The 25,959-nt window shown below is 44.8% G+C and overlaps 1 protein-coding gene across 2 annotated transcripts in view; it reads left to right on the top strand.

Moving 5' to 3' along the window:
* Positions 1–25,959, top strand: part of MED13L (mediator complex subunit 13L) — a 156,539-nt gene that overhangs the window by 128,604 nt on the left and 1,976 nt on the right. For both annotated transcript variants that reach the window (XM_063315733.1, XM_063315732.1), the window contains exons 18-30: positions 1,356–1,535; positions 2,683–2,906; positions 4,357–4,549; positions 5,460–5,904; positions 7,630–7,849; positions 10,176–10,364; positions 13,830–14,053; positions 14,787–14,929; positions 16,199–16,357; positions 17,737–17,913; positions 21,753–21,904; positions 25,184–25,345; positions 25,457–25,569. In XM_063315733.1, coding sequence (XP_063171803.1) covers positions 1,356–1,535; positions 2,683–2,906; positions 4,357–4,549; positions 5,460–5,904; positions 7,630–7,849; positions 10,176–10,364; positions 13,830–14,053; positions 14,787–14,929; positions 16,199–16,357; positions 17,737–17,913; positions 21,753–21,904; positions 25,184–25,345; positions 25,457–25,569 — 2,581 coding nt within the window. The remainder of the gene's footprint in view (positions 1–1,355; positions 1,536–2,682; positions 2,907–4,356; positions 4,550–5,459; positions 5,905–7,629; positions 7,850–10,175; positions 10,365–13,829; positions 14,054–14,786; positions 14,930–16,198; positions 16,358–17,736; positions 17,914–21,752; positions 21,905–25,183; positions 25,346–25,456; positions 25,570–25,959) is intronic.

Genomic DNA, 25,959 nt, shown 5'->3' with positions numbered 1-25,959 from the left:
TCAAAGTTCTTCTGGACTTGCTGGTCTCAGTCCTGTTGCATACTTCTGTCTTAAAATTTTGTAGTTCGTTCATAGTTGGTTGGATAAGAGCATCAGGGTTTCCTGGGGATGTGGTATAGAGAACCATCTTAAAGGAAACCTGGGTTACAGTTCAGATTTGGACGTTACGGCATCTTCTGAAGTGGTGGCTGTATGCCTCATGAATTTACCACCAGCCATTTGTTGCATTAACCCATTACGTTTTACGTGCTTATCTAAACAGTACCTTATATATACCATGAATGAATGAAATCATAAATAAATAACATATATATGAAAAGTTCTAGCATAGTTCTCAAACTGTGGCTTCTTGAAAAGCAGAACTGAGACTGTTAAAATATAATACAAATGAAGAGAGAGAGTGAAAGAGAAAAAACACACATACAAAAATGGTCTGCTGGGACATCTACCAATTTTCAAGCAGTCCATTAAAAATAGTTTAATAACTGCCTCTCTGGGAAATTGTATGTCCAACAGAATACTTTGTGTACACTTAAATTTAGAAAAAAGTAGAGTCATGGAGTTCCAAAGGGCTATTTAGGCCATTGTATTGAACTCCCTGCTCAATGCAGGAATCCAGATTAAATCAAAACATGATTACTGAAATCAGATCATAGGCTGGTGTGCTGAGCAACCAAAAAAAAATAAAAAATAGGAACCAAGCTATTAGGATGCAGAAATAGAGCAGGGTATTTATTTATTTATTTATTAAATTTATACACATCCATCTTACTATAAAAGTGACTCTGGGTGGTTTACAAATAAAAGTGATAAAAACCATTATAAAAACACAAAAATACAAAAAATAGAAGAAAATAAAAGAGAGAAACTAAAAGGCGGAGGGAGCATCCTCAAGCCACCAACCACCCCCAGGGCTGCCAACCACTCTTGGATCCCCAAGCTAGCTGGCGGAGCCAGGTCTTGATGCTGTTCCTGAAGGCCTGAAGCATGGGGGCCAACCTCACCTCAGGGGGCAAGGTGTTCCACAAGGCGGGGGCCATGACAGAAAAGGCTCTCCTCCTCGACCCCGCCAGTCAGAATTCTTTAGCCAATGGGGCCCATAACGTGCCCTTCCTGCCAGACCAGGTGGGACAGGTCAGTGTGATTGGGATGAGATGGTTGCTCAGGCAACCTGGGCTCATGCCATGTAGGCCTTCAGAGGTCATAACCAATGTGTTTTCTTGGCATACTGAATCTTTAGGATTTATGAAATACCTTGGCTGTTCTGAAACCACTACTGTACTAGTACATATGTTATATATTCACAGTTCATGACATGGTGTTTTTTGTGTGTGTGTGTGTGTGTTTTTCCCCAGTCCTAGACATCAGCATGCTTTCCTCCCAAGACGTGGTGCGCATGCTTCTCTCTCTCCAGCCCTTCCTACAGGATGCCATTCAGAAGAAGCGCACTGGCAGGACCTGGGAGAATATCCAGCATGTTCAAGGACCCCTCACCTGGCAGCAGTTCCATAAAATGGCAGGACGGGGAACCTATGGTATAGTTGGTTAAAGAAAAGGGGTTTATAACTATAACCAAGTTTCCCTTGCGCAGCTTAAGAGAGCAGATGCGGGTCTGAATGGGTGTGGGTTGTGAGCTGCAGTTACAGGTAGAGTCCACTTCATGCCGACGATGATCCTACAATCACACTTTATGACCCGTTTACTTGAAATGTGGTTTGGCTTGCTGGCGAGGAAGCACTGCATTTTTAGCCACCTGATTATCATGGCTTGAGTGCTTGAAAAAGGGTGAAAGGTCCTCTGTGCAAGCACCGAGTCATGTCTGACCCTTTGGGGGGACGCCTTAGAATTCAGCAATCCCATTTTGATCCGAAAAAGCAACAGAGAATTTTTCTCTAAACGTATTTGGCTGGGATCAAGAATTCAGCAAGTTAGTTGGGCTAAGAGAAGCATCAAATGTAATTATGAGAGAGTTAGATTAACAAAGAACGGTTAGCATGATTGTTCCCAATGGATTTATAATATTCTCTTTCTGTTATGTTAAAAATTACCATTTGGCAGTGATCTTTGGAGGGGTCCTGGAGACTGGACCTGAGTTTGTATAGGGGCCACAGGCAGCCCTGGGCCCTCAGGCTGTGCATTGATACTTTCAGTTGGAGATCCATTGACATGGAAGATGTCTGAATTCTCACCAAATCAAATTCTTTATTTACATTCAGAGATCAGCAAAGATCAGCAATAGATGCAACCAACGGGTAAAAGAAAGGGGAAGAGAAAGGATTGTCAAGTTATGCCTGATGTTGGTTGTTGCCTTGTTTTAACAGCTGCAACAATAAAGTTGGCTACTGTGTAGGTGGTTTTGTGGTTTGAGTCTGAGAGTAAAAGGTGGGTGTAAAAATAATCTCTCCTCCCAAAGGAACTTAATAAACTTCTCCCCATAGTTGTATGGAGTGCAGAATGACTGGAAAGGCTTGAAGACTGTGTTAAATCCTGGTGTCCTTCAAATGCTAGGGCTCCCAGTTCCCATAAGCCTCTGCCTTCGTGGCCAGTGGTAATGTACAGTTACTGTAGTCTGAAACATCTGGAGAGTTGACATAGGCCTATCCCTTCCTTTGGGGACAATCAACCTTTGTGTTTTCACAGCTGTTCATGTCCCAAGTAGTGAATGTCCCTTTCATGCTTTAGGTTCCGAAGAGTCACCGGAGCCTCTTCCAATACCCACTTTGTTGGTTGGCTACGATAAGGACTTCCTGACAATCTCCCCGTTCTCCCTGCCATTCTGGGAGAGGCTGCTCTTAGATCCCTACGGGGGTCATCGGGATGTTGCCTATATTGTGGTGTGTCCAGAAAACGAGGCCTTGCTTGACGGAGCCAAAACTTTCTTCAGGGATTTAAGCGCCGTATATGAGGTGGGTGACCGTTTCCTTGAGAGCGTTGTTCAGGTACAGAAAATTAGAGAGCTTTTCCTCCCTTACAAAACGCACAGGGATGATCTATAAGTATTCCATGTCTTTTATTTAGAAGCACTTCCTTGAGACTTTATAAGAAAAGGCACACGGCTGCTTTGTTTTTGTTTTATTTTCATTTGCATCCAACGTAATACGGAATTCCTGTGCAAGTAGTCCTTGGGTTACATCCTTTCGTCCAGGAACCGTTCAAAGTAATGATGGTGCTGAACAAATGGTACTTACGACAGGTCCTCGTAGTTCTGGCCATGGCAGCGTCCCTGTGGCCACGTGATTGTGATCCAGGTGCTCAGTGCCCATCTTGCAGTTATAACATCACAGCAAGCCATGGTCACATGATCATGGTTTTCAGCATTCCCTGTTGGCTTCCCACAAGCAAAGTCAATGGGGAAGCCAGCAGGAAGTTGGAAGTTGTGGTCATGTGAGATCCTCGCTTAATGTCCCCCCGTGGTCCTTGTTTAACAAATGGCAACCAGGACTGCCAGAATTGCCATCATAACCTGAGGACCACCTGTATAGCTAATCCAGGATGGGAGGAGTAAAGGAATACATTCTTTAAAACAACAAGCTCTCATATAAAAAATATGAGTGAATAGATTTGAGAGTGGAGGCCAAAACGCTATTAACCTGTTAACTGGGGCATTCCACTTGAGCAAATTTTCAACACATACAGGTCTGTGAAAAGCTCCACATGGATTTTATTATTTATACCAATTTGGTTACTTTCCATTCTCAGAGATGTCTATCCAAGACAACAGTTTAGCTGTCCACTGGAATGCAGTAATGCTTAAGCACTACCCCAGATGGGTAACACAGATTTGGTTGATATTTCTGCTGTTGCAAAAAGTTTGAATAGAGAGGGAAAGCTTTGCTGTTACACGCTTGCTAATTTAGTGTGGCATCCAGTGTGCATTTAGCATGCCTTGTCCCACTGAATCTTAAGGCAGGTTAAAGTATTGGCACTTAAACCTCACTGAAATAACAGGAAATGTATTTCCCAATCGAAGCAAATATTTGTAGCTCAGGGTTGAACTGTGGAGTCCTTGGTGCTCTCTGAGCCTTGTTGTTTTCTTGCAGACGTTTCATTGCCAGACTAGGCAACATCTTCAGTGCAACATCTTGACTAGGGCAACATCTTCAGTGCGCACTGAAGATGTTGCCTAGTCTGGCAATGAAACGTCTGCAAGAAAACAACAAGGCTCAGAGAGCACCAAGGACTCCACAATGTATTTCCCACTTTGTTTCTGCAGGTAAGCAATGTATTGCCTTTAATTGAAACAGAATAAAAGATAGGTTATGTTTTTATTCTGGCTGTGGTATGCAAAGATGGTTAACTGTTCTGTAGTATGTAACTCACACCTCTGAAATCATTGTTTCCTCATTGTGCTGTTAGATGTGTCGGCTTGGTCAACATAAACCAATCTGTAAAGTGTGGCATGATGGGATCATGCGAGTGGGAAAGACGGTGGCCCAGAAGCTGGCAGATGAGCTTGTGAGCGACTGGTTTAACCCACCCTGGGGCAATGAAGATTGTGACAATCATTCCAGGCTCAAACTTTATGCGCAAGTTTGTCGTCACCACCTAGGTAAGAAAGGGAAGCAGGAGGATTCATTCACTTGTTCGTTCGTTCATTCTGCTTATGTACTGCCAAAGCATTACCGGCGTGGCACTTAACTGACAAAAACATCCCTCACGGTTAAAATGCCTGTGATCAGCATAAAGAAATTAGAACAACCGCTAATTAGTTCAAGTTACAACGAGAGAAGCATGAACTATCATAATAGTGATAACGAAAGACAGAATCGTAACAAAACCCAAATACAATAATAACCGTTAAATCGGTCCAAGTCATTCATAGTACAGTAAATCCAAACTATTAGCCAGATGCTCTTTGGAAAAGTTGCATCTTCGGCAGCCTCTGGAAGGTTAGAAGGGACAAAGCAAGTCTTAATTCTAGAAGGAGGGTATTCCTGAGCAGCAGCTGAGGAACAGCACCTCCTGGCCACCATTTCTCTTAATTCGCAAACGTGGGGAGGCACTTCTTTTTTAAGAGGGCACCTGCCTGCCTGTGACACTTGTTTGCATTCTCCTTATGGATTTCCCTTTCACCAAAGTTGTGCAGGAAACATAGACGTAGTATTTTGATAGGCTTGTGACAACCCTTTTGAAGAATAGAGAGGTGGTTCTGATGGGCTGGGCCAGAGAGCTGTCTAGCCTAGTACCCCCTTTCCATCAATGGACAGTCAGAAGCTCCTGGGAAGCTTATGAGCAGCCGCAGAAACGACACCTACCCATGAAACGAATATAATAAATTTTGTAACTTGTGGCCTATATTTGAGCCTGGATGTGCAGGGGTTCCCCAGGCCTGGAAAATATTTCAAGGGTTCCTCCAGGGTCAGAAGGTTGAGAAAGGCTGGACTGTCTAGTGTATTTTGGCTTTGGTGTGGGACTTCTTTACATCATTTTGAAATCTTTGCTTCTGTTTGTCCTTTCAGCACCTTACTTAGCTACTTTGCAACTCGATAGCAGCCTGCTGCTGCCACCAAAACACCAAACTGCACCTCCACCATCATCAAACCTGGAGCAAACCGTATCTGGGAATGCAGGATCAGTTTCCTCCAACTCGGCCTGTCTTGGATCTGCAGCTCCCCCAGCTGGCACTTCTTTCACCTCCACAACTAATGGGACCACTGGTCTCCCGGTGGGCACCAGTACAGCCCCAGGGTCCGCAGTGCCCCAGCTGTCAGCCTCCTCCTCCACATCCAGTATTAGTCAGACAAGCACTACCTCCTCTTCAGGGTTCAGTGGAGGCCTACCTCAAGGTCAAAACCCAACTTCTGGGGCAATTCCCACAGAGAGACCCCAAGGAAGCACAGTCCCGGGAGGAGATGCAGAGGCAGGGCAGGTCTCATCGCAGCAATCACAGGAAGGGCAGGAAAAGTAAGTCCACCTTTCTCAGTTGGGGCGCTCTCTTAGCTTTACTTTTGTTATCTCACTCTCCTCCTACTTGACGAACGTCATACACATTGGGACTTCTTTGCCTGAGTTTCTGGTTCGGGAACTCTGGGAGTTGTGCTCCCAACCTTCTAGGCAGTGCTGCTCAACCTTGGCAATTTTAAGATATGTAGACTTCCAACTTCCAGAATCTATTTATTTATTTAATTTTGTCACCGCCCATCTCCCCCCAAAGGGGGACTCTGGGCAGTTTACAACATGGCTGGCTGGGGAATTCTGGGAGTTGAACTTCACATATCTCAAAATTGCTGAGGTTGAGAAACCTTCTAGAGGATGCCTTGGTAAGACAAGATAGTCTGAGTTTCGGAGAACTTACCTCTCGCTTGTTTCAATGTCTCCTCCTTGGTCGTTCCATATGGGAGGTCTGCAAAGGTACATCATGCCCCCATAAGTGTGAGGAAGGAGAACCACACAGCACATACTGCTTTTTTGTTTCTTCTGCCAGGCTTTACATAGAGACTTCACTCTGAATCACACTTTGCTTCCCAGGAGAACATCCCACTTCTAAGTATCTTTCCTCTTCTCAGCATTATCCCAATGGGAGAAACAGTGGCCAGGTTTTTCCTCTCTGCACTGAGGACTAGTGTTAAATTAGAGATGTATTGTAATCCTTCTGGCCACTGAATCGATGGACTTGTGATTTTATGGGCTTTGACATAACATTCATTGTTATAGAGGCTACATACCGTTCTGGTAGATTCCATATATTCCTTCCTGGAATACTTCTGTGCTCTGGGGCCTGGATAGCTCCTATAGCCAATGCAGTGAATGTAGTCATCTAAAGTGTAATGGTCCATGAGATTAGTTTCTGGTAGAGGGTTTGAACCCCATAGAAACAGAGCTGGCTGCATATGTCTGATGAGTCCCAATAAGGAAGAAATCAGCCATGTATCGCTTCCTGTTGGTCCTGTGATTGTTATAGCAAAAGTTGGTTCCTGGCACTGGTCACTGACTGTAATAAAGTTTGTTCTGTTCAAACTTGATTGCTGGATAATTCTGTTATGCAGAGAGACAGGCTTCTTAATTTCAGCAAGCATGCTTAAACTTCGTGCTGGGTAATAGCCTGTGCCCTACTTCAATCCATTCTTTAGGTTCGGGGACATGCCAAGGTAATCCTTAATACTAAGATGATACGTTCTTAATTATTTTTTTAAAACTGCAGGTCAGTTGTCTTCAGGCCGGCTCTCTCTCTGCTGTGGTCAGCCTGTCTACTTGAAGTATGCAGTATTTGGATCCAAAATGGACAAACACACTTTGGATCTGGCACAGGGACTCTCCCTGTACTTCTTAACAGCTGCTTAAAGGAGACACATTTTTTCCCAGACTCACCTGGTAAACTGTGAAGGCCCAGGGAGGTAGGCATTTGAGTTATGGAAGGAGCAGCAGGGGGTGATCTATGGTTTCACCCTCTTGGCATCTCCGTAACACCTCCTGAGCTCACACACATACTTCCCGAACCTGTGTGGGTGCTGTGTGAGCCCAGAAAAAGATGTATCCCTTTTAAGGAGACGCCAGCAGGTATACCAAGGGTGCCTACATTGGATCTTCAGGACCTTTTTGGATTCAAATCTTGCGTACTCGTACTATCAAGCACATGGGTTGTAACCTAATAGGGAAAATGCAGTGCATACTTAAACTTTCTTTTTCTAGCTCTGCAGAGAGGGAGAGGATAGGAATCCCCACAGAACCTGAGTCTGCAGACAGCCATGCCTACCCACCAGCTGTTGTCATCTATATGGTGGACCCCTTCACCTATACCGCAGAAGAGGAATCTTCTTCTGCCAGTTTCTGGCTTTTGAGCTTGATGCGCTGTTACACCGAAATGTTGGACAACCTCCCTGAAAACATGAGGAGTTCTTTCATTCTTCAGGTGAGTTTTCCTCAAAAGAGGCAGAAGGCTTTTAAATGAGCTGGAAGAAGAATGTGTGCTTGCTGCTGCTGAAGATCAGCCTGAGTCTTACGTGTTGAGTCAAGGAGTTGATCGTGTTGAGTCAAGGTCCAGGAGCAGTTTTGCCAGTTCTTCTGTATCTTACGGTCACCTCCCGATAGCTTGATTTCCAAGCCGATGGCATATTGCTCATAGAAATCAAGGTGGTAATGCAACAAACTTGCCACAGTGATTCCTGTCCTCCTCCCTCCCTACCTGGACCACCCCAATGCTCTCTATGTGGTATCTGCTTGGTACTGAAGCAAAGGGCCCATTTGTTAACCAGAACATTGCAGCGACAGCCAACCACACCCATGTTTCTGGCCCTGCACTGGTTCCCAGGTGCAGTTAAAGTGCTAATTTTGACCTGTAAAGCCCAATATACAGTAGATTGGCAATCACATACCTGCAGGATTGCCTTCTCTAATTCCAATCAACACAGCCATCCTGGGAGAAGCTGCATGTTGTACCCCTCTTCCATGATGTTTTAAAATCTTGTCTGGATCTTCTATTTTTTTTTTCTACCATGGACGTCATAATGTTATTTGCCATGGATGTTTTTATCCAGAGAACACTGCTAACCACAGAGGGTCCTGTGGTAGTCAGTGGTACTATAAGCCAAATGAATGAGCGAGTGAATGGATAAGATGCATTTATAAAGCACATTTTCTTCTTCAAGATTCGTCCTGAAAGCACAGCTTGCACACATTATTTTTTCAGCAGTGCGTTCCTTACACATCTTTATTGTGCCTTGGGAACAAAAATCACATTTCTGTAATATGGGACAAGAAATGTGCCATGCTGCTCATATAATTATGTCTTATAATAATCAACCATCACTGTTCAGAGGAAGATACTTTGCTAATTCTGTTTCCTGTGTGAATGTGGCTGTGTCTGATGAGATTAATACCTTTCTGCTTTCTGTGATGAGACAAGGAGAAAAGGGTCTCAGAAAAAGATGGTTGATTTAAATACGTGATTGGTTTACTATATCCAAGAGGTTTTAAGTTGCTGGTTGCAGTCGGTTTAAGGCTTATTCTTTGTGAAATGCAGAAAAGACTTTGAAGCAGAATTCTCAAAAGCAATTGGGAAAGTAAATTCAAGTCTGGGATATAATATTTTAGATAATAGGTATGTACCTGGAGTATAATACTTCAGAAGATAGTCAGAGCTTCTCCCTGCTGGAAGCTGGTAAAAATATTCCATATTGAAAATGAATATGACAGAAGATATCTGTGCTAAGATTTTCTCTTTGATGTCTCTTTTATCTATGTGGAGACATTTATGTTATTTTGGATTTCTGCAGAAAGGAGAAAGCCACCCTTTACAATTGGAAATGAAACAATACAGATACACACATTTCCTATCACATCTGTTGTTTATGAGAACCAGACTTAACTGTCACTTCTCTGAAAGGGACTTGCATTTTGGAGGTTGTCATAAAGGCAGCGGAGTTAGAAAAGCATCAGGCACGCTGAAGAAAATTGCTTCCAAATGACGAACAGGACTCCTTCCTTGATACCAGATTATCTCTGGATCATTGTAATGATTGCATCTCAAACAGGATTGAGTGAGTTTTCCCTAGACTGCTGCAAAATGTATGCTGTATTGCAGAAGAACAGTTTAAGAGCTGTGATACATGCCAAATGGCTATCTATAGCATTTCCTTTCCCGAGGTGATCTTATTTATTCTTACTGCCCTGAGTAGTTTCTTCATTCGGTATCTGGCCTTTTTACCTTTCTGCATTTCTGGTGGATTGTAGTCTGCAGTGTGTTCCATTTGTTGATCTTTAAGGTGTCATAAACACTCTGCTTTACTGCTGCAACTGAGTGATATAGCAAGGCCTCAGTATTTTGGACATAGGTAAAGGTAAAGGTTTCCCTTGACATTAAGTCCAGTCGGGTCCGACTCTAGAGGGTGGTGCTCATCTCCGTTTCAAAGCCGAAGAGCCGGTGTTTGTCCGTAGACACTTCCTCCGTGGTCATGTGGCCGGCATGACTAAACGGAACACCATTACCTGCCCGCCAAAGCTGTGCCTATTAATCTATTCACATTTGCATGTTTTCGAACTGCTAGGTTGGCAGGAGCTGGGACTAGCAACAGGAGCTCACCCCGCCACGCAGATTCGAACCGCCGACCTTCCGATCGGCAAGCTCAGCAGCTCAGCGGTTTAACCCGCAGCGCCACCGCGTCCCCTATTTTGGACATAGACGTCAGAAAATAGAAGTGTAGCTTATTTTTCAAATCCTGGCTCTGCTGTTTTTCCAGATTGTGCCTTGCCAATACATGCTGCAGACCATGAAGGACGAGCAGATCTTTTATATTCAGCACTTGAAATCTCTGGCATTTTCAGTCTACTGCCAGTGCAGGCGACCGCTACCCACACAGATTCACATTAAGTCTCTGACTGGTTTTGGACCAGCTGCCAGCATTGAGATGACTCTCAAGAACTCAGAGGTGAGTGGTGTAACCCAGCGCAGCCTCTATGTGCCCCCTCCCTCTACAGAAGAAGTAGCAGCGCTGCTCCGTATGGGAATCTGGGTGGTCCCAACCCTGTCAGCCTTTCACAAGGCTCCGAAGACCTGTAAAGTTAGGTGAGCTCTACTGGTGATGTGGTTTTTATGATTTGGGGTTTACTGTTTCAATCTTGAGCATCATGGGTTATATGCTGCCATTGTTGTTTTAATCTGTATAGCTGCCTAGAGTCACTATTGTGAAATGGGCAGCTGTATAAATTGATTGATTGATTGATTGATTGACTGATTGACTGATTGATTGAATCAACCAACCAACCAACCAACCAACCAGGTATGAAATCACAATCTTGGACTTAAGTTATCACAAAGCCCAAGACATAGCAAGTGACCTGCATAGCAGTAACTGGAAACATGGAGCAAGTCAAGCCAGTGGTAATCCCCAAGATTACCAAATGTCTTTTCATGTGCAAAACAAGTTAGCTCTGCTATTAGATTTGTGGAGGTCGAGAGGATGCATTGTTCACCCTTCCAGTTGTAGATCCTTGGGCTGTTGAGGGTTTTTTCGTTCTGTCTCTGTCTCTCTCTAGTCTTTCCAGATTCACCCTAGATTCTTTAGATCATTCTGGCTCAAACCTGAGCACTGTCCAACATCTGAGATCCAGTTTAGCTTCAAAAAGCTTGATGGTGGCAGGTACACGTTTATCGCCTTTAGAATGGAAAAGGTCCAGAATTGACTTGGCACTATTGTTAGCTCTGGAAGTAATGGTCTGATTTGTCCTCTCCAGCTTCCAGATACTTAAAAAATTACACCCAGGTTTACAATTATAATTACAAAAGCTGGAACACACCCAATTTCATTATTCTCAGTTTGCCATTGCTGTTTATGGCGGCTCAGTCGTCCTGGGAAGACCGTGCTTTTGGCTTTGGAGTGGTTGTTTGTAAGCCCTTTTCCTTCTTCACGATATTCCACTAAAGACCTTACACTTCTCTGAAAGTCCACCCAAATAAGCAAAACAATTGCTGCATCGTCGGCATACATCTGCTGCCCCTAAGATCAGGAGAGCGACATTCCTTTTTCATTAGAACAGTACATACTACCACTGAGTGGTATAAATATTGAACTTTGATTGTAAGCCGCCCAGAGTCCCCTTTTTGGGGGAGATGGGCAGTGATGGAAATTTGAGATATAATTAAAACAAACAAACAAACAAACAAGAGAGCTAGAAGATGACTCCATTTCACACCTTATCAGATTGCAATGTCTACAGACCGGCGGCCAGCGTGATCGCATCTAACTTGGGTGACAGTATTTTCATTCAGCATCTTTCTTAACTAGTGGAGCTGAAGGACAGCTTCCACCAGAATCTGTCCCTTGGCATAGAATGGAAGGCCAATTTTGAATCATAAAGGTCACCTATAAAGAAGGCTGCTGCCCTCGTGTGTCTGTCTGTGTGTGTGTTCCTGTTTGAAATTGTAAGGCAGGGCACTGAAAAATAAGTTTGAAATTGTACGGCAGGGCACTGTTCCATTGTGGATCTACCCTTCCTGCATCCTGCTTGCTTGAAGGCTATGAATTTCTCCTGATTCAGCCAGTCCAATAGCTTATTGCAGAGGAATCAGGCACATTTATTTATTTAATTCATTTCTATAGCCGCCCATCTCAGCAGGTGACTCTGGGCGGCTTTCAATCGTAAAAACCGTAGAACAGTTAAAACAATTAAAAATACAAATTAAATATATATGGTCGCCAAGTAAACAGCGCATAGATGTTAATATAGCCAAGAAACGGGACCCTTGACACTCTCAGGGCCCCAGGCCCAGGCACGTAACCAGGTCTTCGCGGCCTTACGGAGGGCCAACAGGATCGGGGACATCCTGATCTCGGAGGGGAGAATATTCCAGAGGGCAGGAGCTACGGCTGAAAAGACATGTCTTCTAGTCCCTGCCAACCGACATTCTTTGGCTGACAGGATCCGTAGCATGCCCCATCTACCAGGTCGAATTGGACGGGTAGAGACAACTGGGAGAAAGCGGTCCCTCAGGTAACCTGGTCCCAGGCCATGAAGGGCTTTAACATATTGTTACAACTTCAGTTCTCACCTCTGTTTGAATCATTGGACCATTACCGCATTCGGGGCCCCAGGCCCAGGCACGTAACCAGGTCTTCACGGCCTTACGGAAGGCCAACAGGATCGGGGACATCCTGATCTCGGAGGGGAGAATATTCCAGAGGGCAGGCGCTACGGCAGAGAAGGCTTGTCTCCTAGTCCTGCCAGCTGATGTTCCTTGACTGATGGGACCCGTGGCGTGCCCAGCCTGCCGGACCAATACAGCTTAGTAGGCACAATTAGCAGGCTAACTGGGCGGTACTATGAAAGTTTGTGCTGCTGTTCTTCTTAGGGGTGGGCAAGGTTGTAGAGCGGTTCCAGTCATCAGGCCTTTGAAGTATATTGTTAATGTGAGTAAAAGGGAGGCCAAATCAGGGGCTCGCCAGTCAGCATTTCCCTTTACCGGCTCAGGTGGCATTAGGCTCCACTGCCGGAGGCCTTCCCAGCAGTGACGTAATTTGTCAAATGTGGCCACGTTGATAGACCCCAATTTTATTTTAAAGCATTATTTTAAGAGCTTTTTCGAGCTGCGGTTCGCTTTTCGGATAACGTATGCCTTAGAATAAAAATCGGTTAGTCCTAAAAAGTGCTACCAGGCTGTTACTGATAGACCCAGGATACCAATTTTTCCATAGCAAATATTGTGGGTTAACCCATAATTTAACGTCTGATTAAAATATTTTATGTTGTGGTAATGGCATTTGTCTTCAGTATTGGTGAAATACTTTATTACTCTTATTAAGAAAACCCAGCTGCAATGTAGTGAATTCACTGGTGTTAATTTATGAATCCTGACTCATAGGCACACAACCCTTTGTGAGATATTTCTGTATTTTTTTTTTCTTTAATAAGAAAAGCAAGAATGCATAATGTGCCGGAGTTTCACCCTTTTTACCTTCCGTTCTTCCAGGGTTTGGATCCCATTTCATCCAAACCCAAAAAACTGGATTATGGTCTGGCCCCCATCTTGAGTTTGCAAGATAGGAGCAGCAATGGATTATAGGCTTGTTAAGGCTTAAATCCTCACGTCCTTGTTCAGGTGCAGTAAGAAACTGGTTTAACAAACCCTAGAAGAAGAGGAATTTTTAAAAGTGGAGGAAGAACATGGGCACAACGTTCATTCTGGGTCCAATGAAGAACGTGACTTGGGCTTGAGGTGCTTATACTAAATGTGTAGATCTCACAACGTTAGCAAGCTCGGTGCTGGAGGTTGAGCGAGTGGCACATCCCAAACCGGAATCAGCCCAAAGCTTTATGGATTGACTTCACTTTTTCAACTTGGGACAACCTGTCACTTCCTTCATTTGTATCTCTCTCTTTGCAATATCTTCTCGTAGCGGCCGAGTCCCATTCAGCTGTACTCCCCTCCATTCATCCTGGCACCTATCAAAGACAAGCAGACAGAGCTTGGGGAGACCTTTGGCGAAGCCAGCCAGAAGTACAATGTGCTGTTTGTTGGGTATTGTCTCTCTCATGATCAGCGTTGGCTTCTGGCCTCCTGCACTGACCTGCACGGTGACTTGTTGGAAACCTGCATCGTCAACATCGATTTGCCAAACAGGTAGGCTTAAGAAAGCAAGCCAACAAACCAGCTGCAAACTCTAGGCTCCTCCATCAACTCTGTAGCAGATGGTATGTTTTGCATTCAATTATTTTGGTGGGGTAGGGAGAATGAGCTACTGGCATTTAAATTTAAGAGCCCTCAGTAGGTTTGGGGACAGGGTTATTTCTTTTCCTCAGTTGCAAAGAGTTGAAAGAAACCGTGTGGGGCATTATAAATTGCTGGTCTTCCTTGACTTTAAGGAAGTTCAGTATGCTCACCTTGGTGTTTCATTAAGGTTCTCTTGAATTGTCTATGTGAGAAGAAATAAACCTGCAGATTTGTGTAGCTGGTTTTTATATCCCGCTATAAAAAAATGGGGGACGCGCCTTCAAAATCCCATTGAGATCTCAAAGAGAGCTGCTCTGGCCAGGTTCAGGCTTTGCTCTATACTTAAAAAAAAAAAAAGACCATTGTGTTACAGCACAGAGATGCTTCACACATTACTTACAATGGGCCCGTGGGGTCAGTCGGAATTATTATTCCGGTATTGCAGATGGGGGAGTTTAGAATAGTGGTAGAGGACCTGCGGCCTCCCTAATAACTGCTGAACGAAACATCCGCCATTCTTACTGGGTTAAAACTGTTAATTGAAAAATCACTGCGTATCTTACAGTCCAGGGGTTAAGTTCTGACACAGGGCAAAAGTCTCAGGGGAAGTGCAAGTATGCATTCTGCTCTCTTTTCCCTCCAGACCACGGAGGTGCAAAGTCTCATCACGTAAAATTGGCCTGCAGAAGCTATGGGAATGGTGTGTTGGGATCATCCAGATGACGTCACTTCCCTGGAGAGTTGTGATTGGGCGCCTTGGGCGGCTTGGCCACGGGGAGCTGAAAGGTATCTGGGCTTCAAGGCCTTTCCCAGTTTGCTAAGTCTGACACTAGGAGCTTGCGGCACTGTCAGAACTGATTGTTGATCGGTTATTTTGAATCCCAACAGCCCTTCCCCTCCACATGTTCACCTACTTAGACACATGTGGAAAGCATAAGGTATGGTTTCCTTCAAACATGGGTGTGCCATAACCCACTTTCCCCTACTTCCATTGGTTAGATAGCAGGTTGACCCATCACTATCCAGCTGCTTTTGGGCTTCCAGTAAGAATCTCCCCTTTCCCTCTTTAGCTGCAGGATCTCTACAAACGTGCCTGGTTTGCCTTCGTGGGACTCTCACTGACCTGGAACTGCCAATCTAGACTATCCTTTTAAAGCACGTTAGCGAAATAATAGAAACTGTCTTGCTCTGGAGCCAGGCTGTCTAAAAAGCAATGTTGCAATGTCATCCTGGTAATTAGAATGGAAAACCCTGCAAGGTTTGGGAGATTAGGCAGTTTCATCCTTCTACCTTCACTAATCCCTCAGAAGCAGGGAGCTGAGTTGGCTCATTTCTTTTATACGGGGTGGATGCAGTGTTTTTATATTTGAGTCTTCTTGGGCTGAAGGTTTAGAAATTAAGGTGGCTCCACACATTTCGAAGGCCTGCAGGGAATGAGAGGAAGGGCATAAATTAGAGATGTGCATAACGCTTTGGATCCAGACAGCCCCGCTTTGGTCACTTTCAGGGTGTTTCAGGGGTGAAAAAGTGCTTCAAGGCACAAAGTAGGACATAAGAATGGGTTGCTAAAATAACCGCTAAATACTCCTCTTGCTATGAAGAAAATAATTAAGGGGAAAGGCTGTTGGGTAAGTTTGAGGGTAAATGTACTCTGGCATTTCTCCCCATGTGAGCAGCGTGTTTAACAGCATGTACAAAGGAAGCATCTTATTGGCGGGTGACCCAGGAGAGTCAAATTAGAGAAAAGAGAGGAAGATGTAGAGAATAGATGCAAAGCAGAGCTGGTCAGGAAAGGTACATGAAGAGAAGCAATGGAGAAACAAGGGCTTAAACATCTGAGGACGACGGACTTGAAAACGATGCTGAAGGAAACAAGACGTGATCGCAGAACTGTACAGGGAAGGAATACGTAGTAACACAGAACACTGTCAGTCCTGGCCCTCCAGGATGTTCTTTTCCCACAAGCAGAGGGCTAACGTATTGTTCTGCTTTGGCTTCTGGTTGGGCAAAGCTTCTTTAGACGGCAGCTGCATTTCCTTCCTCTCTGTTTTCCAGACTGGAGCATCCTGCTCGGAGAGTGCTCCCTGCAGACAATCAGTAAGCAGTTGAAGGAGGTGTGTCGGATGTGTGGCATCTCCTCTGCAGATTCTCCCTCCATCCTCAGCGCCTGCCTGGTTGCCATGGAGCCACAGGGGTCATTTGTGGTGATGCCAGGTAATTATGCCCAGCTCTCTGACAATGGGCTTAGTGGGATTTAGCTGTGCCAACATCTTCCCGTTGCTGTCTCCCCACCCACGCCCCCAGTTATTTGGCTTTGCTTGACAAGGGGCACGTCCATCTAGCTAGGCGTCTGTCCAAGTAACCATGCCATTTGCTCAACGCTCTGAAAAAATAGAATGTGGGAGAGTGATAGGGAGGAGAGTATAAAAGCTTGCTCCTCATCCAGGCTTTGGAAAACAGGGACCGTCAGAGGCAGGCGAAGTTCACACATAACCGGCTTTGCTCAGGCATTTCCCTGAGTGTACAGAGAACTTCAAACTCTAGCTAGCTTCAACGTGAGTAGAGCCGTCTGCATGATCCAAACCTCTAATAAAACAGGGTCAGTTTCACAGAGATGTTTCCTTGTGTTCAAATAAGCGCATGGAGAGCTCTGCTTTGGTAGATTCTCTGGGTGAGCGCATGGATGTTAAGAAGGAAATGGAGTGAGACCAGTGTGCGCGTCCCACGTTCCGCCTGTTTTAAAACCTTCCGTGCTTGCGGACAAACGCCTGGAGAGGAATCTGCCTCTGCCTGGCCTGATCAGTTGCCTTGTATACCAACTGGACACTTTCCCCCAATATTTCTATTAGAAGTTTTAAGAGACTTAAACCCATCGTAGTTTCTCTTAAACCCATCAGAGTTTCCAGTTACAGTGACACCAGCCCACTCCAACTCTTAGTTTTGAAAATCAGTGTTGGAAAGCATTGTAATTAGAGTGGGCTCATGAAGTAGAATTGGGGACTCTAGTTGGTCTGAATCAGGAACCTAAGGAAAGAATCGGAGCATAGGAGAATCATTGAGGTCACCTTCTTGTCCACGGCAAGGCTGCTCTTGGTCATCTTAATTTCCCCTGCTCACCTCCTTGTACAAGTAGTCCTCTCTTAAAGACCACAATTGGGACTGGAATTTTGGTTGCTAAGCGAAGCAGTCCTTAAGCGAATCTGACCTGATTTTATTACCTTTTTTACAGCAGTCATTAAGCAAATCACCATGGGCGTTAAGCAAAGCACATGGACGCTTAGCAAATTATGTAGTTCCCCGTTGATTTTGCTTGCCAGAAGCTGGCCGGGAAAGTCGAAAATGGCGATCATGGGACACTGCAATGGTCATAAATGCAAACTGGTTGCCAAGTGCTGAAACTGTGATCATGTGACCGTGAGGGGAGGTGTGCCACGACAGTCATAAGCGTGAGGACCACTTGCAAGTAGCTTTTCCAGCACCGTCATAAGTCTGAACTGTCACTAAATGAATGGTTGTTAAGCAAGGACTACCTGTAGATGGTGTCTGAGTCAGTCTGCAGCCTGATAAGCCTGCTGTTCCTTTTCTCTTGCAAGATGCTGTCACCATGGGTTCCGTGTTTGGCCGCAGCACTGCCCTTAATCTGCAATCTTCTCAACTGAATACTCCACAGGATGCCTCTTGTACGCACATCCTGGTTTTTCCAACTTCTGCAACCATCCAGGTCGCTCCCGCAAATTATCCCAATGAAGATGGATTCAGCCCCAATAATGGTAAGTCAGTTGTTGCTGGGAAGGAGGCGGGCTTCCCCTTTGGCGCGCGATCAGAAAGTTTCAGCTGTAAGTCACGGGTGACCGCCGCCCACCCCCTGATTGCCTTAAACAATAAAGTCCCTTGAATGAAGAGCTTTACCGCAGAAGCTTCTTGTCGCTCCGTGAGAAACGGGCCTCCAGAAATGCTGAACTGTCCCTTTGTGATCAGCTGACCCCTTTGCTAATCTGTTCCTGGGTTTCTGGTTGAATGGGCGCTGCCTTGCTATCTTCTCGGCAGGCTTGAGAAACGGAATGGTACAAATGGTCCTTATAGAGGAGTCGAAACCTTTTTCTCTCCCTGAAATGAAATACATCAGGAAAGCAGTTCATGTTTCTTATTCTTTTTTTTCCTGTGGTTAGCATAAACCACAGATTGCTTAAATTGAGCCTGATTAGCAAGTTCCTGCAGAGCTTAGATTCCTGGCAGGGCAGCTGGCAGAGCAGGCAGGGGTGATGCAGAGCCGGCAAAAAACCCCAAGTCACCATGAAGGATTCACAGTGGAATCACAAAGCCTTCTGCAAAACACCTATGCTCCCCTGCGCATAGGGGATTTGTTATAACTACATTTAGCTTTACATACACCTGGAGAAGGTGCTGATGCTAGGGAGGGTGGGAGGCAAAAGGAAGAGGGGCCGACCAAGGGCAAGATGGATGGATGATATTCTAGAGGTGACGGACTCGTCCCTGGGGGAGCTGGGGGTGTTGACGACCGACAGGAAGCTCTGGCGTGGGCTGGTCCATGAAGTCACGAAGAGTCGGAAGCGACTAAACGAATAAACAACAAAGCTTTACATAAATTGCAGGGAATTTTACTATATATGTACTACCTTACACAATATTACTTGGTAGTATATTGCATTGGTGGATTATATTAAATTACACATGCCTTTGTATATCGTCCAATCACGATGACTCTAGGCAGCTTATACCATTACGTATATTAACACAGAAAGAAATTTTCCCTTGATTATAAACCGTAATCTCATGCCTAAAATCTGTAACCAAATTAAAATCCTACCCAAACCAAAAAAGATAGCCCATCACCACCATATATTATATTAGAGTATTGGATTATACTATATAATTGTGTAGGAGGAATTTGATATTTGGTTTACTGGGAAACAAGTTATAATATGACAGTGTCCTTTCCCCTTCCCTTCCCTTCCCTTCCCTTCCCTTCCCTCTCTTTGATCTATTGCTGGAATTCAGTGGGCCTCACAAAAGGCACTTTCCCTTAATCCATACATGCTGCTGTCCCTTCTTGGCCTCCGAATCCCCATCTAAACTTTAGGCTGACAAATATTTAACCTGTATTAACTTGGGCCTTTAGGGCTTTGCGTGCTAATTGGCTTGTGTTTTCCAAAAGGGTGTTAGATTTAATTTTCGCAACTCATTTTTCTGTGTTTAATTATTAAAAAAAAAAAAACAGTTTCTAAAGTGATTTGTTTTCTTGCTTCTGCCTTGGAGGTGATGCCAAGTGTAGCAGTTGTTAAGATTTGTAAAGCATGAGCAGATAGGGTTCCAGCTGAATAAACCTGGCGAAATCTCTGGGCGGCGGATGCCTTTGGAAGGGGATAAGAAAAGGAGGACTTTAGAAATAGCCATGAAAAAAGTAGTAAAAAATGCTGGTCTGTGACCATAATAAAGTTTTGATTCGATGCCGTCTGAAAAGTTCCTGTGTCTGCTGCAAACTGACATTGAATGTGATTTGGGCTGCAGTTGTTTGTTTGCGAAAGAACTGACACAAGCTTCCATGGTTTTTGAGTTCTCTCCTCTCCCCTAAAGGCCCTTTGGAAATGGGAGAACTCTTTATAGGCCTGCAGGCCAAAAATATTCAAGAATATTTTGGAGCGGTAGCAAGGAGCTGCATGAAATGCCGACTGTGGTGTCCGGTTCTGGTTGCGTGGTGCTTTCAGGGTTGTGCTATTCCAGTTGAGGGAGAAATAGCAGCTGCAAATGGGCTTTTTGGTTTCAAAACTCTCTTTTTAAGGGAGAGTAAAGCAGAAAGCCAGTTAAAAACCAGTAAAGTGAGAGCCAGTTTGGTGTAGTGGCTGAGGCACCAGACTAAAAACCGGGAGACTGGGAGTTCTAGTCCCGCCTTAGGAATGAAGCCAGCTGGGTGGCCCTGGGCCAGTCCCTCTCTCTCGGCCCTAGGAAGGAGGCAATGGCAAACCTCTTCTGAAATCTTGTCAAGAAAATTGCAGGGGCTTGTCCAGCAGCCTCCGAGAATCGGATGCAATTGAATGGATTAAAAAAAAAAAGGAGAAAGCATTAAGTCGTTCGGCACAGACCTGCTTTGCATCAAAGCCCATATTATGGAGTTTATGAGCTTTCTCTGTTGCACTTAATCAGATGAAGAAGCATAAGAAGCAATTCCTCCTATGTGTGGGAGATGGGTGGTGATAAAAATTTGATAGATAAATAGATAAAGTTTCCGGAAGTATCTTTTGGATAGGCGTAAGCTGCGACAGGTTATATGTACCACGGGTGATTTTCTCACACCTCCATCTCCATCAAAAAGTACACATTGCAATGGTAGTGAATATGTGGCCTTGGCCACCACTTGAAATGCCAAAAGGCACCAACTTGGCCTCTCCCCCGTCCCTGGCATCACAGTAAGTTTAAAAGATACCTAACATTGGTATCAAGTTGACCATCGTTGTTTCTGGTGGTAAAAAAAATTGTGCTCTTCCACTGGGGGGGAGTGGGGGGCCTGAGGTTTGTCTGGAGCTTGTCTAGGAAAAGACCTTGACTTTTGTGAGGTCTTCATTCCATATTCTTGCTAACAAAACTGTGTAGGAGGACAGAAATGTCAGTTATGCAGAATGAAGGCAACGCTTTGTGGCGTCTTCAAGCCAGATAAACATACCTGGATTGGCTGCGCCAAATGGTTAGGAATGAAGCCGAAGAGATATTTTGGTTTAAGCAATTCGAACCAGCACAGCTGGGCTCTGCTGGTTCTTACAGGGTTTCTCATCGTACTCAACTGGCTTTCAGTTTGTAACACTATGGAGCCTCTCCATGTAAAACTGTTCTCTTTGTTCATTTAGAAAATTCCTGTTATCTGAAATAACCACTGCTATATGTTACCTGGCTTGGAAATTGGATTCCGTTCAAAAGGAGCCCTAAATCGCAATTCCAGGGTATTTGGACACAGAGAGGTTTGGGTATAGATGTTACAACTTTGTAACACTTCGTAATATTCACCTGGGAGTAAATTAGTGATTGGCAAATGTCATCTTAGATGCTGACTTGCACCTTAGGTTCTAATTCAATTTCTAGGGATGCTTTTGAGCCCAGTCTCAGCCGCAGTCTGCACCTACTGTTTAGCACAGGGTTTCTTAACCTTGGCAGCTTTAAGCTGGATAGACTTCAACATGCTGGCTGGAGAATTGTGGGAGTTGAAGTCCACCCATCTTAAAGTTGCCAAGGTTGAGAAACACTGGTTTAGCAGAAGAAGAAACAGATCTATCTAGAACCTGGTTTTCAGAAATTTTCCTTGGATAAAATAACAATAGGTATGGATATTATGTTGTAGTTAAAGGCACCAGGCTAGAAACCAGTATGCTGTGAGTTCTAGTCCTAATTTAGGGACGAACCCAGCTGGTGACTTCGGGCCAGTCCCTCTCTTTCAGCCCTAGGATGAAGATAATGGCAAGCCACCTCTGAAAATGTTGCCAAGAAAATTGCAGGGACTTGTCCAGGTGGTCACCAAGAGTTAAGCCTGACTTAGCCACACAGACACCACAGCCAAGCTAATAATACTGATCTCTTCTTTTGCTCTTCTTTCCTCTTTGAGATGACATGTTTGACCTCCCATTCCCGGATGACATGGACAATGACATTGGCATCCTGATGACTGGGAACCTTCACTCATCCCCAAATTCTTCCCCCGTCCCTTCTCCTGGTTCTCCTGGAATCGGAGTAGGACCATCCTTTCAGCACAGCCGGGTAAGTGCTCGTCAATTCCATGCCACTCTGGCAGATAATGCTCACAAATCTTCACTATTTCCAGCTCCTGAAAAACCGCTGTTTTTCCCCCCCTTTTTTGGGGGGGCCATCTTTTGACTCAGTGATGGTGGTGGAGGTTGTAATCTCAGCCATGTAGAAGATACTTGATTGAGAAAAGCCACTTTACAAGAACTGGGGTTCCTTTGGAGGAAAAAAAATAGTTTCGACGTCATGCGCAGTGTTTCTTCTCCCCTTGTTTCCCTCACCCGCATAACCTGCAATGTAAATTGAGAAGGAAAGGGTTTGTCGATGTAAAAATCTTAGCATAATGTCAAAAGATGAGATTGAGTCCCTGTCTGGGGTTCTTATGTTTGACCGTTACAGGTAGTCCTCACTTAACAACCATTCATTTAGTGAAGGTTCGGACTTAAAATGGTGCTAAAAAAAATGGCTTACTATCGGTCCTCACACTTACGACAGTTGCAGTGTCCCTACAGTCACGTGATCACAGTTGGGGCACTTGGCAACCTGTGACGCATTTATGACCGTCACAGCATCCTGTGGTCACGTGATCACCATTTTTAACCTCCCTGGCTGGCTTCTGGCAAGCAAAGTCAATGGGGGACAGTGTGACTCGCTTAACAACCACGTTGTTTGCTTAAAGCCAGTGGTGATTCGCTTAATGACCACCACAAAAAAGGTGGTAAAATTGGGTCGGATTTGCTTAATGACTGCTTTGCTTAGCAACAAAAATTCTGGTCCCAATTGTGGTCATTAAGCGAGGACTACTTATACTCTGCCTAGAAAATGTGTGGGCAGTACATGTTAAACATGGTAGCACCAAGCATTGTCAAGACTCTCCTTCAAGAATAATGTTTTGCTCCTCCTGAAAGCATGGAGGATGACCGTAAGGTTAATGGGGAAATTGCAATAATGCTTGATAATTCATGCATATGTGAATTTCCCAGCCTTACCACCGTAAACATTTATTTATTTACTCAGATTTCTGTGCCACTCTGAAATGAGAAGCTTATAATCGGCATGCCATAATAAGGTTAAAATCATGCAAACCAAAAGGAACAGTAAATACCCACAGTATAGTCTCCCCGCGGCATCCAAAAAGTTGCCCATGCTTTTACAGGCCGTGTGGTGTGCTATCTTTTCACCCAGTGCCCTCTGGAACAGGCAGGTCTTCAAGGCACTTTGAAAACTTAGCAGGGTTGGGCAATCCTTATATTCAGGTTATCCCAAAGGATATGCTTATTTCTCAAGGTAAACTGCTGTTTTTAAAGCAAAACCTTGTAACGAATGGATGTCTTCTAATGACAATAAAGTGGGGGAAATAAATCACTTTACCCAAATACGGCTTGTCACAGCTAGTTTCTTAAACGTGGGTGATGTACGGATTTTCCTTTGGGGTAGCAAATATGAACCTTCTACAGCCCTGGTTATTACTGCAGATAAAACCAGATCTCTGGGTTCTTAGGGGGACAGAAAAATCTGGAGGGCCGAGTTTCCGATCTCTAGCATTTATATTAATCCAAGTACGGAAGGTCAGAGATGAGTGTCCACACGTTACGTTTTCTTTTCCCTGTTGAAATGTAGCTTTGTTGGCCTGCCTGTCTGTGACCGCCTACCAGCTTCCTGTTCCACGCACAGCCGCTGAAATCTTTCGAGTCAATAGATCATTGGTTATTCCTATTTAGTCCTGACCATCCTTGAGGATCGTTCTCGACCTGGCGTGGTTATTCTGCACAGCTGTAGTTTTCTGTTGCAATGAGATGAGTAATCAGGGAGTTGGTAACTCGAGGAGGCCTCTCCTAGGCAAATGCCTTTGGAGCCACCAGTTTAACCATTAACACGAGGCTGGTAATTGAGGTGTAATTTTTGTTCTTACAAAAGTAGCAGCGTGTGATCTTTTCCCCCGGGGTCAAGGCACGGCATCCCTTCATCCGTGAATTTTATAATTGATTGCTCCTATTTGCAAGCAAGTGTTGCTTCTCTGGCATGCTGTTGTATTTTTAAGCAGGCAGGCTGCCTTTGATGCTCTGCAAGCTGTCAAATGGGTCACTGCTGATTTCACGAAAAAAGCAAATCGGCTCGAGCAGAGTCCTCGTAGTTTTCCAAAGTGTTTAAACTGCTGGAGCTGTCGCTCAACTCTTGCGTGGATATTTTTTGAGACTGTGGGTACCATGATGTTGTAGGAAAGGTGAATCCTGACTTGTCCCACGTACTAAATAACTATGGTTTTAAGTTCACTCTTGGGGACAATTCCTTTTTCAGTATAACAATTACTTGTGTGGCACCTTTGCTTATTACAGCAAAAACAGGATTGTTCGTCATTGAGCCCCATACACTTCTTTCCTTGGCTGCTTTATGCTTTGTTTTTAATAATGGGGACCTTTCTTATTCGGACTTTTTAAAAAAAAAAGGGAGCTGTAACTGGAAAAATGTAGGGTAGAGGATTTTTTTTTCTTAGTTGTTTATATGAGGCACTTCTTCATTAGGAATCTGATCCCCTTGTTTAGCCACAAAAGAACACGTGGCTGGGTGGCTCCATGGGTTCAATCAAAGCTTGTGTTTCTCAGCCTTGGTGACTTTTAGATATGTGGACTTCAACTCCCAGAATTTTGCTGGGGAATTCTGGGAGTTAAAGTCCACGTATCGTAATGTTGCTAAGGTTGAGGAACACTGGTCTAAGCTTTTCTCTAGGCTGGCATTCTTCTCCAAGTGGAACCTGAAATGGGGAAACGCACAGGCAGGGTGTGACCACGGTCTCACAGTTGTTTGCAGCAGCTGTCCTGCAGGATAATTATGCCTGTGATACTGGAAGCAGTACCTAGCCACCAGGACAAGATCTGTGATACGAATTCACACTTCCCTCATAGGCAAATGAAAGGTTAGCTGTTGACTTGTTGTCTTCCCCAATGTTGTCCTGCGGGCTTCAGATAAAAGCAACAACAGTGCAGTAGGAAAGAGAGCAGAGTGACTTGCACAGCCGGTGTAACTGGTAAGGTGGTGTTTGGCCTCAGCTGTTGGTTGGCTGGATATAAGAAGCATTTGTATCATTGAACAGAGTTCGGGCTGACTGCCTTTAGATGCCGGGAGCAGTTGCCTGCCCTCGGCTATTAGACTCAACGGCCAAGAGGAGAATTTTCCACATCGTACATGGTGTCCCAAGTTGGGTGAGAATACGGTAATGAGGGACACCTTCCTCCCATTGATACCTACACGCTGCAGGCACTGGCCTGCACTGACCTCCTCACCTTGATTTTTCAGAGCCAAGGTGAGCGCCTCCTTTCCCGGGAAGCCCCCGAAGAGCTGAAGCAGCAGCCCCTCGCCCTGGGATACTTCGTTTCTACTGCCAAAACTGAGAACCTTCCTCAGTGGTTCTGGTCCTCCTGTCCACAGGCTCAGAACCAGTGTCCCCTCTTTCTAAAGGTTGGTTTTGCTGTTGCCCAGCGGGTGGCCGCATGGGGAGTCGCCCCAGTTTGGGTCACAGAAGGATGCTATTCGCTTACTCACACGATCCTGTCTTCTGCCTCCCAATAGGCATCACTGCATCATCACATCTCCGTAGCACAGACAGATGAACTCCTTCCTGCCCGGAATTCCCAGAGGGTTCCCCATCCCTTGGATTCCAAAACCACATCAGATGTCCTAAGGTAATTGATCTTCTGTACCTGTTTTGGTTGAAAGGCAAGGGTTGGTCTTTGACCAGCCTTCTGCTCTGGAACATCTGCATTCATTGGGAGTTTTATTGGCAGTTTTGGAGGGTGTATGCAAAATATAAAGGAAGGTCCTTGGGGCTTGTTTTCGTGTGTGTGTGTGTGTGTGTGATCATGATCCACTAAGCCAAGGATTCCCTTTTTTGAAAAGTTAGGATGTCTTCAAGGTTTTGTTGTTGTTGTACAATCAGATGTCTCAGTCTTGAAATTTTAAGGTGGGACGGGGTTTGGGCCAAATGGCTGGGTATTTGTCCTCCACCCATGTTTTCCTGCTGCTTCTTCCATCTTGATTCTTACCCTGACAAACAGCGTTTGAAGGAGGAAAAG

Source organism: Candoia aspera, chromosome 15 (assembly GCF_035149785.1).
Source record: "Candoia aspera isolate rCanAsp1 chromosome 15, rCanAsp1.hap2, whole genome shotgun sequence".
In the NCBI taxonomy this organism is placed as follows: domain Eukaryota; kingdom Metazoa; phylum Chordata; class Lepidosauria; order Squamata; family Boidae; genus Candoia; species Candoia aspera.
Note: the sequence above shows the minus strand (reverse complement) of the source record. Positions and strands in the feature narration are given on the sequence as shown.